The 16978-nt window shown below is 45.4% G+C and overlaps 1 protein-coding gene across 3 annotated transcripts; it reads right to left on the bottom strand.

Annotated features, from left to right (window-relative positions):
* Positions 1-879: 879 nt before the first annotated feature.
* Positions 880-16978, bottom strand: bnipl (BCL2 interacting protein like). 3 transcript variants are annotated; one of them, XM_036135642.1, is made up of 10 exons: positions 16755-16978; positions 12088-12168; positions 9042-9115; positions 6926-7180; positions 6660-6854; positions 2527-2629; positions 2318-2449; positions 2086-2172; positions 1832-1930; positions 880-1529 (listed from the first exon to the last, which is right to left on the bottom strand). In XM_036135642.1, exons 1-10 carry the CDS (start codon positions 16775-16777, stop codon positions 1505-1507), a joined length of 1074 nt encoding a protein of 357 aa, XP_035991535.1. In that variant the 5' UTR covers positions 16778-16978; the 3' UTR covers positions 880-1504. The 3 variants fall into 3 exon arrangements, with proteins under 3 accessions (XP_035991535.1, XP_035991536.1, XP_035991534.1); XM_036135643.1 differs by lacking the exon at positions 16755-16978 and adding an exon at positions 13139-14213 and having other exon boundaries at positions 6926-7147; XM_036135641.1 differs by lacking the exon at positions 16755-16978 and adding an exon at positions 13139-14210.

The raw sequence follows: 16978 nt of genomic DNA, 5'->3' as shown, positions 1-16978 counted from the left end.
ACAGGTACAGGTACAAGGCAATGAAATGCAGTTTAGGTCTAACCAGGTCCATCCTTAAGGACCTGGTACCGATGTAGGCAGCGTTTCTTCTGCATGTGCTCCATGGTGGGTAGTGGAGTCCCAGTGATGTTCTGGGCGGCTTTCACCACCCGCTGCAGGGCCTTACGCTCTGCAACAGTACAGCTCCCATACCACACTGCTGCACCGTTGGTCAGGATGCTTTCTATTGAGCAGCGATAGAAGTTCACCAGGATAGTCGAGGATAGCTGATTCTTCCTCAGTGTCCTCAGGAAGAAGAGGCGCTGGTGAGCCTTCTTGACCAGGCAGGAGGTGTTGGTTGACCAGGACATGTCCGCTGAGATGTGGGTCCCCAGGAACCTGAAACTGGAGACACACTCAACAGCCGTTCCATTGATGTGGATGGTGTCGTGCGTGAAGTCCACGATGAGCTCCTTTGTTTTGGTGGTGTTGAGGAGCTGGTTGTGTTGTGAATGTGCAGTTAAATGACAAAGTCTACCTAAATCTATAATTAATGTTGACATTAACTTAAAAGAAATATTACATTTATATTCTGGTACTGTCAGTTATTCGCCACAAACTAACTAAACGCTTTATATCCAGTTTCAGTCGTGACAAGCAGCTAGGGGCGCATCCAGCTAATGGCTGTGGTGACTGGGGTCTCCTCCTGCTGCTACCTGGGGAGGTCCCCGGCCGTGATCAGGGTCCGGCTTCGAAGCAGCCCCCCCCCCCCCCCCCTACACACACACCACCACCACCATGGTATTCAGTTTCAATATTTTTCTAAAAGTTCTTCAATGTGGAGCGATCCAGAACCAGACTGAACCCGTTTACATTGTCAGACAGAAAAGACACCGGAGCCATAATGTGAATGTTTTATTACAGGAGGTGCAGCAGGTAAATAAGTATCAGCAACCAATCAGAAGCCTCCTGTACAACTGCTCCTCCCCAGCAGAACAGCATGAAACCCAAATTAAAACCAGACTAGAAGCAACCAGAGCAGCCAGGCTCAGTCAACCGTCAGAGTTTGGACAGAGATAGCGTTGGTTGTAGATGGTCCTCCAAGACATGATCAACTCAAACTTTGCTGTGGAAACGGTGAGTTCATGTTGGACTTGTCTGGTCCTACTTAGAGAAAAGGCAGCAGAAGTTCTGTGAAGAGCGAGGATCTGGTCTTCAGTCTGAGGAGGAAGAGCTCCTGATGAAGCTCGTCTCCATCTCTGAACATGGCTTCCATGAAGGTGAGGTCAGATCTGTCTGGTTGGATCAGAAGGAACCGCCATAACTCCTTTAGGTCAACCTGAAGCTGTCGTTCTGTAGCAGGTCTGAAACGAGTCGGAAAACTGACCCAGGAACAGTTCCTTAAACCCTCCCCATACAAACGAAGGCAGCATAAATAAAAACACTTTACATCCCGTAGGCAGAAGGTGAGCAGGCTGACGGCTTCATGAACTTCAGCCTGCACAATCCAATCAATCCCAGGTTGTCATCTGCTCTGCTTCTCATCATACCTGCAGGAGACAGACACATGAGATATGAGACAAAGACCAAGGAGACACCCCAACCGGTAAATGAAACAGGCTGATAAAATGGCAGGAAGATGGAAAATAATCTCCCACATCTAATTGTTCAAACAAAGATCTGAAAAAGCTGGAAGACGAGGTGGAGCAAAGAACCAGAAGACAGTTCCAGTGGTCTGCACATGCAGCAGATGAACACCAGGGCTGGAGTGGAGCCAGAGCGCAGTACTAGTGGCGCTAAAGGCCCGTTCCAGCAGAGTCAAGAGAAAACGGAAACAAAGCTGAGCCCTTACTGTCGTATCGCGTCTGGGATCTGCAGCCTGTCTGTGGGGATGAGCTGAGAGAGCTGCTGCAGATTCTGGACAAAGCGAATCTTCCTGCTGAACTTATCACTACAGAGGACAGCAGAGGTCACAATAAACACCACAGGGACACATGCAAAGGTGTTAACGAGTGTTTCTGATGCTCATGTCGCTGTATCTACAGCCGCTGTGTTGCTTGCAGTGTTAACAAGGTTCTAAATACAGTCTTTGCATGAGATGCAGACCTGATGAAGGGTTTGACGAGCATTAACAGAGCTTTGATGTACCAGGCAGGATGGACAACCAGCAGTCCCTTCAGATCCTTCTTCAACCTGCACAGAAAGCACAGGGATTCCACCTCTGTCTCCACACAAACCTTTATAGCGCCACTCGAGCAACAGGAACAGGCTTGGTTGTCACAGATAGCAATGTTTGCAGCGGCCTTGGCTGAAAATCTGAGCAGTGTCTCCATCATACCTCCTGTCAATGGAGGTGTAGCACTGGTGGAGCCATTTGATGGCTGGCAGCTTGTTTCTGGGAGCCATGGCACACAGGTAGACCAACACATAGTTCTCTGAGACCATCAGGTCCAGCGTTCCTACAATGTACCTGCAAGCAAAGAGGTGCGTCACTCCTCAGTCCAGGTGGGATTGTGTGATGCTGTGCTTCATCAGGGCCAAACACACCTGAACAGGTTTTCCATGACGTATTCATAGTTCTCCACTGTGTTCTCTGGCAGGTAACAGGAAGTGAACAGAATGATGGCGTTCATCCCGTCTCCATAGTAACCTGAAAATGACATCCAAGCAGGGATTTATTTTATATTTTATGTGCTGCATCTGTGTTTAATGCTTGTTTCATGTGTAGCAGAGTTATCAGGCTCCTCTGCTGTGGAACCAGCTCCCAGCTTTAGTCTGTGAGGCAGACACTTCTACGTACATCACATTAAACCACTGTAGGCAGGTTTAGACTTAGACAACTTTATTTGTCATTTTGTATGCACAGAGTGCGTACAGAACGAAATTTCTTTTGCATACAGCTTGAAAATTACAGTGAATTGCAGTAGATTGATCAGTGTAGTGCATAAACACTGATAAATGTGCCTGCAGCTCCTAATAAAATGATGTAATCACAGCACATTATTAGTCAATAATAAATTATAAGTTGTGTTGTGTGTGTCAGACTGACAGCGCTGAAATGTTAGGAACTATTGAGGGAACATGAACCACATGACCAACGGCTGTCAGCGAGTTCAAAGAGCAGCGTAACTTTCTAAATGCAGCTGGTGCTGCAGTGGTTGTGGTAAAATTAATGAAATATTTTTATTGTAATTATCTTATTCCAAAAACCATTGCATTAAAATTGGTCCTCTGTACCATTTAGATCAGGGGTGTCAAACTGATTTTGGTTTAGGGGCCGCATTCAGCTTAATCTGATCTCAAGAGGGCCACACGAGTAAACTCATTGCAAGATTAAATAGAACTAATAAATGTGGACTTGTTGTTGATTTATATATTTAAATGAATTTCACTTTTACACAATATGTTATGAATAACCTCAGCGTTTTTAAGAAAAGTATGTGCAATTTCAACAATACTTTTACTCAGTTAAACATTTACTTGTGCATTATGCATAAGAACTGATCACAGTGATTATAAAATGTTGAAAAATATTTATTCACATTTTTTGGAACTTAAAAACACTGTCCTGCATGACAAAATACATCAAACAGATAAAAATTAAGAAATGATTTAAAATCAATATTCCACATCTGAAGCTCAGTGCTACCATCTGCTGATTAAAACATAGCGCCCCTCGTGGACAATATAGGAACTGCAAATTTTCAATTAAACCAAGTACATGTTTTTTTCAATAATTGTTTTATCATTCTCTTCCTTTTATCTCCTCTTTCTTTCACTTTTTCTTTTGTTCTTCTTGTTCTTCCTTTCCTCTCCTACTTTCCCATTGTAGTGTCCATATCATTTGAGATATTCCCCGCATGAATCATAATAAAACTATTCACATTCATAAATCAAGCGGAGCACTATGGCAAAAGCAGTACTGCTCCACTTGTGAAAGTCAAATCTGATGAGCTCTTTGTGGCATTAAGACAACAATTATTATTGCCACATTGCTAGACAGAACACTGAAAAAAAATTATTAGATTATATATTATTATTTTTTGTTGTTGTTGAATAATGATAATGCATTTAGCCACCGGGCCAGACTGAATTGTTTGGTGGGCTAGAACCGGCCCGCGGGCCGTATGTTTGACACCCCTGATTTAGATAGTTTGAATGAAAGTTTTATTGATTTTGTATCTCTTATATACATACATGCATAGGATAATAAAGAGATTTTTTTTATCCTATTAATTTTGCCTTGGTAGCTGTTAATGTTAAAATCTCACCCAGACAGTCCCCTAACACAAATTCAGATTGACTTGGATAGATTTTGTGAGGAAGTATTCATATGCAAAGCTAAAAGGTGCCAACTTAAAATGGAAATAACAAAATATGTGATCACCATACATAATTAAATGTTAACAAGAATGTGAAGACATTTATGGCAAATGGCTGATATGGGGAAAATGCAGCAGTTGTTTGTGGTTATTCCTGTTAAATTAATTATTTGTCAAATGATTTTAAGTGGCTGTAAACAACTCTCAAATTTGTTACAAGTGTGGATTAATCTCACTAAAATGGAGAGGAAATGTTCACAGAACCGTTCAGTTCATTGAATATTGCTGCCATCTTAGTAATTCATCAAAGGATTTCAAAATGAAATACCATAAAATGTTCAGCGAACGTTCAACAGATGTTCCCTGAGTGTCCAAACAACGTCTGCTGAATATTAGCTAGACATTAGCTGGAAGTTAGCTGGATGTCTGCTGGAAGTTAACTTAAACTTAGCTGGAAGTTAGCTTAAACTTAGCTGGAAGTTAGCTTAAACGTAGACAGAAGTTTGCTGGATGTTAGTTGGAGTTCTGATGAAAATCAACCAGAGGAATCATATTTCTCCTGTTTTAGCTTCCCTTCATTGGCTTCCTGTTAAATCAAGAATATTCAATTCAATTCAATTTATTTATATAGCGCCAAATCATGAAACATGTCATCTCAAGGCACTTTACAAAGTCAAGTTCAATCATATTATACAGATTGGGTCAGATTATACAGATTGGTCAAAAATGTCCTATATAAGGAAACCAGTTGATTGCATCAAAGTCCCGACAAGCAGCATTCACTCCTGGAGAACCGTAGAGCCACAGGAAGAGTCATCTGCATTGTACATGGCTTTGCTGCAATCCCTCATACTGAGCAAGCATGAAGCGACAGTGGGAAGAAAAACCACCCATTAACGGGAAGGAAAAACCTCCGGCAGAACCGGGCTCAGTATGAACGGTCATCTGCCTCGACCGACTGGGGTTACAGAAGACAGAACAGAGACACAACAAGAGAAACAAAAAAGCACAGAAGCACACATTGATCTAGTAATCTGTTCTACATTAGATGGTAGTAGCGGGTGAGCCGTCTTCTCTGGATGATGTCACAGTTAACAGAACGCCAGACCAGGTGTACCTACTATGAAGAGAAAAGAGAGAGAACAGAAAGTTAAAAGCTGAAATGACGACAGTCATTTCAATGTAATACAATGCAAAACTGGAGAACAGTAGAAATCAGTAGAGTGAGAAAATTAGACCCTGATGTCCTCCAGCAGCCTAGGCCTATCACAGCACAACTATAGAGATAGCTCAGGGTATGAGCCACTCTAACTATAAGCTTTGTCACAAAGGAAAGTTTTAAGATTAGTCTTAAAAGTAATCTTAAAACTTTCCTTTGTGACAAAGCTTCTAGTCAGAGTGGCTCATGTTACCCTGAGCTACCTCTATAGTTATGCTGCTATAGGCTTAGGCTGCTGGAGGACATCAGGGTCTATTTCTCTCTCTCTGCTGAGTTCTCCTACTGCTCTCCAATCTGCATTGTTTGTTGTTATTTCAGCTTTTAACTTTTTGTTCTCTGTCATTTTTCTCTTCATAGAAGGTACACCTGGTCTGGTGTTCTGTGACATCATCAAGGGAGGCAGATCATCCACTATTACCATCTACCATAGAAAGTACTCCTGGGTCAATGTGAGCTTCTGTGCTTTCTGTGTCTCTGCTCTGTCTTCTCTACCATAGAAAGTACTCCTGGGTCAATGTGAGCTTCTGTGCTTTCTGTGTCTCTGCTCTGTCTTCTCTACCATAGAAAGTACTCCTGGGTCAATGTGAGCTTCTGTGCTTTCTGTGTCTCTGCTCTGTCTTCTCTAACATAGAAAGTACTCCTGGGTCAATGTGAGCTTCTGAGCTTTCTGTGTCTCTGCTCTGTCTTCTCTAACATAGAAAGTACTCCTGGGTCAATGTGTGCTTCTGTGCTTTCTGTGTCTCTGCTCTGTCTTCTCTAAGCCCCAGTGGGTGGAGGCAGATGAGCGTTCACACTGAGCCTGGTTCTGGTTCTGCTGGAGGTTCTCCTCCCTGTTAAAGGGGAGTTTTCCTCTCCACTGTCGCTTCATGCATGCTCAGTATGAGGGATGATTGAACTTGACTTTGGAAAGTGCCTCGAGATGACATGTTTCATGAATTGGTGCTATATGAATAACATTGAATTGAATTGATGTTAGGTTGAAGTTAGCTTGACGATAGCCAGAAGTTAGCTGGATGTTAGCTGGACATTCAATGCTAGCTGGGAACGTGTGTTGGTGTGTGTTCCCTGTCTTTCAGCTGTTTATTCATGTGCTACAGGTATTTTGGAGGTGGGTTATAATGGATGTATCACCCTCTGACCTCCATGTGACAGAACCTGCAGGTACGGTTCCAGCACGCTCATGTTGACGTTGTATTCGTGTCCGGAGATGGAAAACCTCCTCCAGCGGCGTCCCTTCTCGTCTATCTGATCGAGCTCCATCAGACCCTCGGTTTGCTCCACGGGGCTTCCAACCCCACCCGTAGACCGGTCCTTCCCCATCCGTGGAAGATCATCTGTCAGAAATGTCAGAGGTCAGCCCTGAACAACTGCACAACTTTTTTAATTGTGCCTGCTAATGCCTCACCTTCCCACTCCAGATCGTACATACTGTCCGGCAGTGTTCCCGTCTCACTGCCCGATGGCGTCTCCAAAGCCTCCAGGTTGATGTCAAGTGATGGCGTCTCGTCTGGAGTCCCTGATAGCGCAGCAGCTGAAAAGCTGTCATTGTTTGGGTCGTGAGAATCTTGTTGGCTCAGCGTGAGATTGAGAGACGGTGCCGCCAGACGCTTCTTAGCACCTCCTCCACCTGCAGCCGACAAGGCAAGGCTGTTGGAGGGGGCTGAGGGTGAGCAGTGGAAAGGGGGGGATCAGAGAGACATAACTGATAATTCACTTTCATTACATCCAGTTTGAAGGGATCCATGATTAGTTGAACATTGTAATATATTGTAATTTTTATTAACTTAAAAATTGCTGTTTTTGACACATAAAAACTGTAATTGTATATTCTTTGCTATATTTTCCACTCATGGAGGTTGCCATTTTTTCACCCACGCAATGCATGCTGGGTTGATGATACAGTTACACCTGTGACATCATCAGGGGAGGCAGATCATCCACTATTACCATCTACCATAGAAAGTACTCCTGGGTCAATGTGAGCTTCTGTGCTTTCTGTGTCTCTGCTCTGTCTTCTCTACCATAGAAAGTACTCCTGGGTCAATGTGAGCTTCTGAGCTTTCTGTGTCTCTGCTCTGTCTTCTCTAACATAGAAAGTACTCCTGGGTCAATGTGAGCTTATGTGCTTTCTGTGTCTCTGCTCTGTCTTCTCTAACATAGAAAGTACTCCTGGGTCAATGTGAGCTTCTGAGCTTTCTGTGTCTCTGCTCTGTCTTCTCTAACATAGAAAGTACTCCTGGGTCAATGTGAGCTTCTGAGCTTTCTGTGTCTCTGCTCTGTCTTCTCTAACATAGAAAGTACTCCTGGGTCAATGTGAGCTTCTGAGCTTTCTGTGTCTCTGCTCTGTCTTCTCTAACATAGAAAGTACTCCTGGGTCAATGTGAGCTTCTGAGCTTTCTGTGTCTCTGCTCTGTCTTCTCTAACATAGAAAGTACTCCTGGGTCAATGTGAGCTTCTGTGCTTTCTGTGTCTCTGCTCTGTCTTCTCTACCATAGAAAGTACCCCTGGGTCAATGTGAGCTTCTGTGCTTTCTGTGTCTCTGCTCTGTCTTCTCTACCATAGAAAGTACTCCTGGGTCAATGTGAGCTTCTGAGCTTTCTGTGTCTCTGCTCTGTCTTCTCTAACATAGAAAGTACTCCTGGGTCAATGTGAGCTTCTGAGCTTTCTGTGTCTCTGCTCTGTCTTCTCTAACATAGAAAGTACTCCTGGGTCAATGTGAGCTTCTGAGCTTTCTGTGTCTCTGCTCTGTCTTCTCTAACATAGAAAGTACTCCTGGGTCAATGTGAGCTTCTGAGCTTTCTGTGTCTCTGCTCTGTCTTCTCTACCATAGAAAGTACTCCTGGGTCAATGTGAGCTTCTGTGCTTTCTGTGTCTCTGCTCTGTCTTCTCTGACATAGAAAGTACTCCTGGGTCAATGTGAGCTTCTGAGCTTTCTGTGTCTCTGCTCTGTCTTCTCTAACATAGAAAGTACTCCTGGGTCAATGTGAGCTTCTGAGCTTTCTGTGTCTCTGCTCTGTCTTCTCTAAGCCCCAGTGGGTGGAGGCAGATGACCGTTCACACTGAGCCTGGTTCTGGTTCTGCTGGAGGTTCTCCTCCCTGTTAAAGGGGAGTTTTCCTCTCCACTGTCGCTTCATGCATGCTCAGTATGAGGGATTGCTGCAAAGCCATCAACAATGCAGACGACTGTCCACTGTGGCTCTACGCTCTTTCAGGAGGAGTGAATGCTGCTTGGAGAGACTTGATGCAACCTGCTGGGTTTCCTTAGAGAGGAAACTTTCTCACCAACCTGGAGGATCTGATGGAAGCTGACTTTGGAAGGTGCCTTGAGATGACGTGATGTTAATTGGTGCTATATAAATAAACTGAATTGAAGTACAACCCCAGTATCGCACCTCAGTGTCCCACATAAGTGTTAAGGACTGGAAATTATCTTTAAATTGATATTTACAATATTTTTAGAAAATATAAATCCAGCAGCCAGTCATTTCCTAATTTGTTCAAGGTTAGAATCAGCATTTCACCTGAATCTGTAGCACCTACTGCTGGACTCTCAGCCTCCAGATCCTCTTGAGCCCCACAGTCCTCTGGGAGTGGCCTGAACCCCCGGAACAGAACAGAAACATGACAGTCGGATCAGTACGGTACTTTGAGTTAAAGTCCAAGTTTTGTCCACCATGCAGAGATAACGGGTTAGTAATCTACAACGTTTTAGTTCTGATTTGCTGTTATCAGAACAATCCCACTGATTGCAGAGAGGAGTGCAGGAGGCCACATTAAAAATGAAACCAACACAATAATAAAATATTATTATTATTATTAAATAATTATAATAATAATAATAATAATACATTAAAAAAACGCCTTTCAGACGTTACAGTAAACCAGCATCACAGAGAGTATGGACTGTCGAACAGATGGTTTCTAGTTCTGACTTGAACTGGTAGAGTGTCTGTGGTTCTGATGGAAGAGATGTTCAGAGAAAGTTCTGCTCCTCATGGTGCTGAGGTGGGAGGAGGAACGGTAAAGTGATGGAGACTCTAAGGAGATCAGAAAGGTGGGGGCCAGAAGGATTTTGAGTTCTACTCTGAATTTAACCAGGAGCCAGTGGATCTGCTGCAGGACTGGGGTGATGATGAAATGACGGGTTCTGGTAATAATGCAAGGAGCTGAATTCTGAACCACTTGAAACTTCTGGAAGAATTTAGAGGAAGACCAAAGAGAAGAGAGTTGCAGGAGTGAATGCGGGAGGTGACAAGGCTATGGACAAACTGATGCACAATGACAACGGTGATTAATATTGTGTAAATGAAACTATTCAGAGCAGGTGTGTTATTGTAAGGAGTAAAGCATAGAGTGCTATCCAGGATGACTCCCAGACTCTAACCTAAGCTGAAGGGGAGACTGTGGAGCCATCAAGAGAAAAGACAGAAACTGTTGGCTTTGGATATTTTGATTTGGTTTCTATGAGGAACTCATTTCAGATAGCAGGAGGTGAGGGAGGAGGGTGGGAGAGTAGAACTTGGCTAGACCTGAGTCAGCGCCTTCAGGAAGTCATTGGTTACTTTAATGAGGGTGAGTTTGGTACTGTGGTGGGACAGAAACCACACTGGGATCATTGACATACCTGGAGACATGTGCCCCAACATCATTTCACAGGGACAACTCACACCGCAGACAGGCTTGGATCAGAGACACATCAAGATGGCTGTGTACTCTCTATCTGATGGAAAGTACTCCTGGCTCAGGGCTTCTCTTTTTATATGTTTGGTCTGTTGCAGCAGATGTGACATAAAAATAGGTCCAGATCACCTATGCTTGTGTAAAAAGTTATCCCTTGAGGAACCAAGGATGAATTTTGATCACTTAGTGTCTCTCCAGGTCTACAGCCAGAAGGAAGCGGTTGAAAGTCTTTGTGCAGAGGTTGGTTCTAGTTTCCCACAATAGTTCTGGCTTTCCACACCGCTTGCTGCTCATATAGAGCGGATGGCGAGGTCTCTGGGAAGCTTGAAGAACAGGAAATCACAAGCTTCCCAGTGTCTGAGTTGGTAATGTTGGTCTTCATTACTGAGCCTAGTTCAGTTTGTGGTTCTGCCTGCTAAAAGGGGGTTGTTCCATCCCACTGTCCCCACATGCTTGCTCAGAAGGAGAGATTGCTACAAAGCAAGTGACTGGATGCAACCATCTGGGATTTGTTAGCTTTTAACCAGTTAATGAAGTCAGTCGGACCGGGCTCTCCCCGGACCGCGGGTGAGGTACCAGATCAGGTTCTGTTGGCTGATTCTATCTGGTATTTCCTCCAGTTTTGAGCGGCAGCTACAAGAGGTGGACTTCTCTCCTCCTGTGCTTTGCGCTGCCATCTACTGTCCACCAAAGTGCAACAAGAGCCCCATTTCCATTGAAGGATGGGATTGGTGTTACCCCAGTAAACGACAGCCTGGGGCTTTTGGGTTTTCCTGTTTCCATTAGCTAGAGGCCATTAATGTAAATCAGGCCAATGACGTAGGAGACGCAGTCATGAGAAACTGCAGTACCACTCTGGTCCAGTGGGTGGCAGCAATGAGACAGCAGACAAATGCAGAGATCCTGCGTCTCATCCAGACTGGAGAAACGGGAGGACAACGCTCAACTGGTGTCGTTACATCTCATTTGACGCTTTTACCCCCGGGGGGGTAAAAGCGTCAAAAGCATTTGACTCAGTAAGATGGTCTTTCCTGGATAAAGTTTAGCCACTAGGGTGTATCCTTAGGAAGCATAAAAATCCCTTTTCATAGTTTTGCTGATGACGTTCAGGTCTATATGCCGGTTAAACTAAGCAGCAGTAAAGCACTGACATCCTTCTGAAATTTTCTGTCTGAAATCAAAGTCCATGTGAGGTAAATGTTTCTTAACCTTAATTCAGCTGATCTGCAGGAAGGAATTCTGACATTTTTTCTGGATAGTTTCCCCAAGTTGGACCAAAAGATCGGTGTTGTTAAGTAAAGCTTTTCTAACTACAGTCATGCTTTTATCGCCTCTCATCTGGACTATTGTAACTCATCGGCCTGGATCAGCCATCCCTGCAGTGTTTGGAAATAGTTCAGAATACTGCAGCTTGTCTTTTAACCGCTATAAAGAAACATGAACATGCAACTCTAGTCTTAAAATCTCTCCATTGGCTTTGTGTCCATAACCACAATAATTTTACAATGATGCAGTTTTACAGCTTATTTTTAAAGTTATAGACGCTCTAGCCCCATCGTAGCTACATGATCTCAACATACATAGAGAGCCCCCTGGTCAAGCAGCCAGGTTCGGTCATCAAAGTTAAAATGTGTCGAGCGTTCAAGATGGAGGAATACCCGACCTCTACATGTTCACTCAGAGCATTTAACAGTTTATCTTTTCTCTGGCCTTTGAGTTTGAGATCCTAATTATCTCTTATAAATCGTACCTCTGTAATTTATTCTTATAGCAGTTTTAATTAACGTGCTCTTTGCTGACTGTTGCTGTAATTGCACCTTGGTTAACTGCTGTTTTTAATTTGCTATATGTAACTCTGACATCAACATTAAGGCTGAAGGCTCCTACCTGGGGAACCCATCATCCTGCCACTCCTCCCTCAGCTCCATGTCCTGGATGTTGTTGGGGCCCGGGGCCTCAGCAGCGGCCCTGCAGGGGCCAAACAAACACAGTTAACATGTTGGAGTGAATTTAGCTGCCATGTCAGAGCTGGACGACACACAGCCTGCTGATTGGACCTCTAACAGCAGTGATGTCACAGAAAGCTCTCTGGTTGGTTCAGTACGGTTCAGTAGGCATTCTCTTCTCTGATTGGACAGTTCATGTTCAGATGAATAAAACATTCAGTTCAGAACCAGCCAGGTGGACTTCTACTGATCCAGTTCACCCAGAGATGAAACCAGGCTGACAGAAACAAGAATCAATGAAATCAGGAAAGAAGCATTTTTGCACATCTGAACATTTTACAGCAAAAGTGACTTCCTGTATGTGAATCCAACAGCTTCAGTCTGTCACAAGTTCAATTATTATTATTATTATTATTTTGATGCTTCATGAGACAAAACTTAAAAAACAAACTAATCTGGGAGTCCTCACAGATGAAGAATCTGACCTGTGTCCTCACAACCCTATAAAAACAGACAACACACACACACACACACACACTGCTGTGGTCCAGGTTTATTTCCTCATCCTGCCCTGAAAGACATTACAAGATGTCTCCGTTCTGAGGACATTTCCTGTCTGAAAGAGACGTTCAGTTCAACTGTCCTCACAGAGACGGCTGCCTGTCCCCCTAAGGACACCCGTCGGTCCTCAGAGACATAAATGTCCCCCTAAGGACACCCGTCAGTCCTCAGAGACATAAATGTCCCCCTAAGGACACCCGTCGGTCCTCAGAGACTTAAAGTTCCCCATAAGGACACCCGTCAGTCCTCAGAGACATAAGGTCCCCATAAGGACATCTGTCGGTCCTCAGAGACTTAAAGGTCCCCCTAAGGACACCCGTCGGTCCTCAGAGAGACAGACAGCCCTCCACCCGTCTGTCCTAAGTACAGATGCTGTCAAGTCCGTGAGGGACATCAGGTCCTACTATCAGTGATGCGGACATTAAACTCGCCCTGGCGCTCCTTGTTCGGGGGAATCCGACTCCATTCAGTTGTCCAGGTGTGAAGCTTCTTCCTGGTTTTGCAGTCAGGTGACTCCCAGGTGTCCCAGGTGTCCCTTGTCTACTGGAGACAGTCTTCAGCTCGGCATGTGCCAGTGAAGTGATTACAGCTCGTTGTTCTGATGAAATGTCACCCAGCAGGAGCCTGAGGAACCAGCCAAACTGCTCCCACTGACGCACCTGGGCAGGTGAGAGGGGCGGGGCTCATTCTTCCTCTGTTGTTGTTGTTAAGCTCACACACCCAGCCAGGTATCTGCACCTGTGAGTGTAGGGCTCATGTTTCCATCGTGCTGCCTTCAGGGTCCAGCTGGGAAAAGCAGACATACCAGCAGAAACTGCCAATTTTCTGAGGTTTTATTAGTGATTCCCACAGGGAGGTGATTAGAAAGGTATAAATGATAATTATGAGTTAATAATGAGATGGAGACAGACGCAGCGTCCATTTTTAATGAATACAGCAGATTATCAGTTAATGATCGAGGAGTATTTTTTTCTCCTAAATTCACAGCGTAACTTTAAATTATCTTTCTATTCATCTATTTAATCTGGGGAATAACTCTCTCTATGTCTTTTTGCTCCGTCACGCCTGATGATGAAGGCATTTCTGATGCGGAACAGTTTCTGAGTTCATGGTGATCTTCTTCATAACCTCCAGGAATGTTTGAGGAGCTTCAGGAACTCCTTAACCAGAAGACAGAAATATTTCTGGTTCCCAAAGAAGCTCCAGGGTTCTTTAAGAAGATCATTTAGCTGTGGAACCCTTTAGAGAAGAAGGTCTACAAGTTTCAGGGAGCTTCGATGCAGATCCTTCCACAGTTCCTGGATGTGGACTTGGTCCGGTGGACTGCTGAGAGCTAAACCACTACCGTTGGTGTTTAGGCGTGATCCTGGACCCAGAACCTTCTACCCAGATCTGAATAACATCTGATGAGCTTCATCAATATGGTTCTGAAGTCTCAGGATCTGTCTGAAATGTTCTAGCTCCTACCTCCTGTCTCCTAGCTCCTGTCTCCTACCTCCTGTCTCCTAGCTCCTGTCTCCTAGCTCCTGTCTCCTACCTCCTGTCTCCTGTCTCCTACCTCCTGTCTCCTACCTCCTGTCTCCTACCTCCTAACCAGATCTGAATAACAGCTGATGATTTTCGTCAATATGGTTCTAAAGTCTCAGGATCTGTCTAAAATGTTCTAACTCCTACCTCCTGTCTCCTAGTTCCTAGCTCCTAGTTCCTATCTCCTATCTCCTACCTCCTGCTCCCTGACCTTTCCTGGGTCAGCAGAACTCCATCAGGGAGGAAAGGAGCTTCAGCTGCTGAGCTGATTCCAGACTTTAACTCTGACGTAATTAGTGACGGAAACGTGGAGGATGGAGTCAGAAACATGGAGGATGGAGTCAGAATCGTGGAGGATGGAGTCAGAAACATGGAGGATGGAGTCAGAGACATGGAGGATGGAGTCAGAAACATGGAGGATGGAGTCAGAGACATGGAGGATGGAGTCAGAGACACGGAGGATGGAGTCAGAGACACGGAGGATGGAGTCAGAGACATGGAGGATGGAGTCAGAAAGATGGAGGTTGGAGTCAGAGACATGGAGGATGGAGTCAGAAACATGGAGGATGGAGGATGGAGTCAGAAACATGGAGGATGGAGTCAGAAACATGGAGGATGGAGTCAGAAACATGGAGGATGGAGTCAGAGACACGGAGGATGGAGTCAGAGACATGGAGGATGGAGTCAGAGACATGGAGGATGGAGTCAGAAACATGGAGGATGGAGGATGGAGTCAGAAACATGGAGGATGGAGTCAGAAACATGGAGGATGGAGTCAGAAACATGGAGGATGGAGTCAGAAACATGGAGGATGGAGTCAGAAACATGGAGGATGGAGTCAGAAACATGGAGGATGGAGTCAGAGACACGGAGGATGGAGTCAGAGACATGGAGGATGGAGTCAGAGACATGGAGGATGGAGTCAGAAACATGGAGGATGGAGTCAGAGACATGGAGGATGGAGTCAGAAACATGGAGGATGGAGGATGGAGTCAGAAACATGGAGGATGGAGTCAGAAACATGGAGGATGGAGTCAGAAACATGGAGGATGGAGTCAGAGACACGGAGGATGGAGTCAGAGACATGGAGGATGGAGTCAGAAACATGGAGGATGGAGTCAGAGACACGGAGGATGGAGTCAGAGACACGGAGGATGGAGTCAGAAACATGGAGGATGGAGTCAGAAACATGGAGGATGGAGTCAGAAACATGGAGTCAGAAACATGGAGGATGGAGTCAGAAACATGGAGGATGGAGTCAGAGACATGGAGGATGGAGTCAGAAACACGGAGGATGGAGTCAGAGACATGGAGGATGGAGTCAGAAACATGGAGGATGGAGGATGGAGTCAGAAACATGGAGGATGGAGTCAGAAACATGGAGGATGGAGGATGGAGTCAGAAACATGGAGGATGGAGTCAGAAACATGGAGGATGGAGTCAGAAACATGGAGGATGGAGTCAGAAACACGGAGGATGGAGTCAGAGACATGGAGGATGGAGTCAGAAACATGGAGGATGGAGTCAGAGACATGGAGGATGGAGTCAGAGACATGGAGGATGGAGTCAGAAACATGGAGTCAGAAACATGGAGGATGGAGTCAGAAACATGGAGGACGGAGTCAGATCCTACAGCCTTCTGGACATGAGCTACAGAGAGACGCTCTCTCTGCTCTTTGCATGTTTTAGTTGGTTTCCATGACGTGAGCTGAGCTGATATGTCATGGCACGCTAAGGATTGTGGGAAACCTTAAGGCTTCTTAGCACCAGTGAGGGTTCCTATGCTAAAGGAGCTGTGAGAGGAAGCATAGAGGCTCCTTTCCTGCCTCCTTCCTCACTGATCATGGCGACCGCTGACGCTCTTCTGCTGGACAGTCCTGACCCAGAAGACGTTTTGGATGCAGCCACAGATTTACGATGTTGCGTCTTTGATAACCAGCCTCCTCCGCTCTGATTGGACGGTTTCCTCTGGGATTGATTAAGGTGTGAAGGCAGGGCCAGAACTCCCTGTGGGAACTTTCACGCTGATGTTCACTAGAACATCTGATGTTCTGGTGGATCTGTTCTCCTCTGGCAGATAGAGAGCCTTTCCTTCCTTCCTCATCTGAGGATCTTCTGTTGTAGCAGAACAAACGTTCTTCCAGAACCAAAGTGGACCTCATCTCAGCGGCACCAAGAGGTCCCGACTTCAAACTCTTCAATCGTTCAGGAATTTTACAATCCTTTTTAACTGAAACCGAACACGAGCCAATCAGGAGCTGACTTTCCAAACAGTGACCTCATCAACAACTAAGCAGTCCTGCTGCTGTGGACCAGAACCTGCTGGTCCCTCAGCCCGGTCCGGTCCCTGGAGCAGAGCCGGATCAGAGCTGAACCTGAAATGTTGAGCAGTGAGAGCAGCACTAGCAGACGGGAAGAACCAGCGTCAGCACCACAAACACAACTTCCCCTGTGAGCTGGAACAGGAAGCGCTCACAGAACCGAGGTTCTGCTGCGTCTCCGCTCAGAACTTTGGCTCACCTGTCCTCCACGGTGCTGTCCATGTCCCAGCAGAGACGCTTACGATGTCACCGTGATGTCACCGTGTGTTCTGACCTGCATGTATGACCAGCTCGCTGTTGCTTGTCTTCCTCCTCTCTCTCTCTCTCTCTCTCTCTCTCTTAGAGCTCCACTCTATCTCTATGAGACTCGCCCTCAGACTGCCCAACAGGTCTGACTGCATTTCACTGCAGCGCTGCTGTCTG

Source organism: Fundulus heteroclitus, chromosome 3 (assembly GCF_011125445.2).
Source record: "Fundulus heteroclitus isolate FHET01 chromosome 3, MU-UCD_Fhet_4.1, whole genome shotgun sequence".
Lineage (NCBI taxonomy): Eukaryota > Metazoa > Chordata > Actinopteri > Cyprinodontiformes > Fundulidae > Fundulus > Fundulus heteroclitus.
This window is presented reverse-complemented; position numbering and strand designations above follow the sequence as displayed.

What these genes read in the sequence shown, in the direction of transcription:
- bnipl (XM_036135641.1), bottom strand. Translation starts at nt 13,173, where the DNA reads ATGGAGTCGGATTCCCCCGAACAAGGAGCGCCAGG. An exon ending in AGTAGGTGCTACAGATTCAG is followed by an intron (nt 7,181 to 9,041) that starts GTGAAATGCTGA and finishes GCTCACCCTCAG; the next exon opens with CCCCCTCCAACAGCCTTGCC. An exon ending in GTCATGGAAAACCTGTTCAG is followed by an intron (nt 2,450 to 2,526) that starts GTGTGTTTGGCC and finishes CTTTGCTTGCAG; the next exon opens with GTACATTGTAGGAACGCTGG.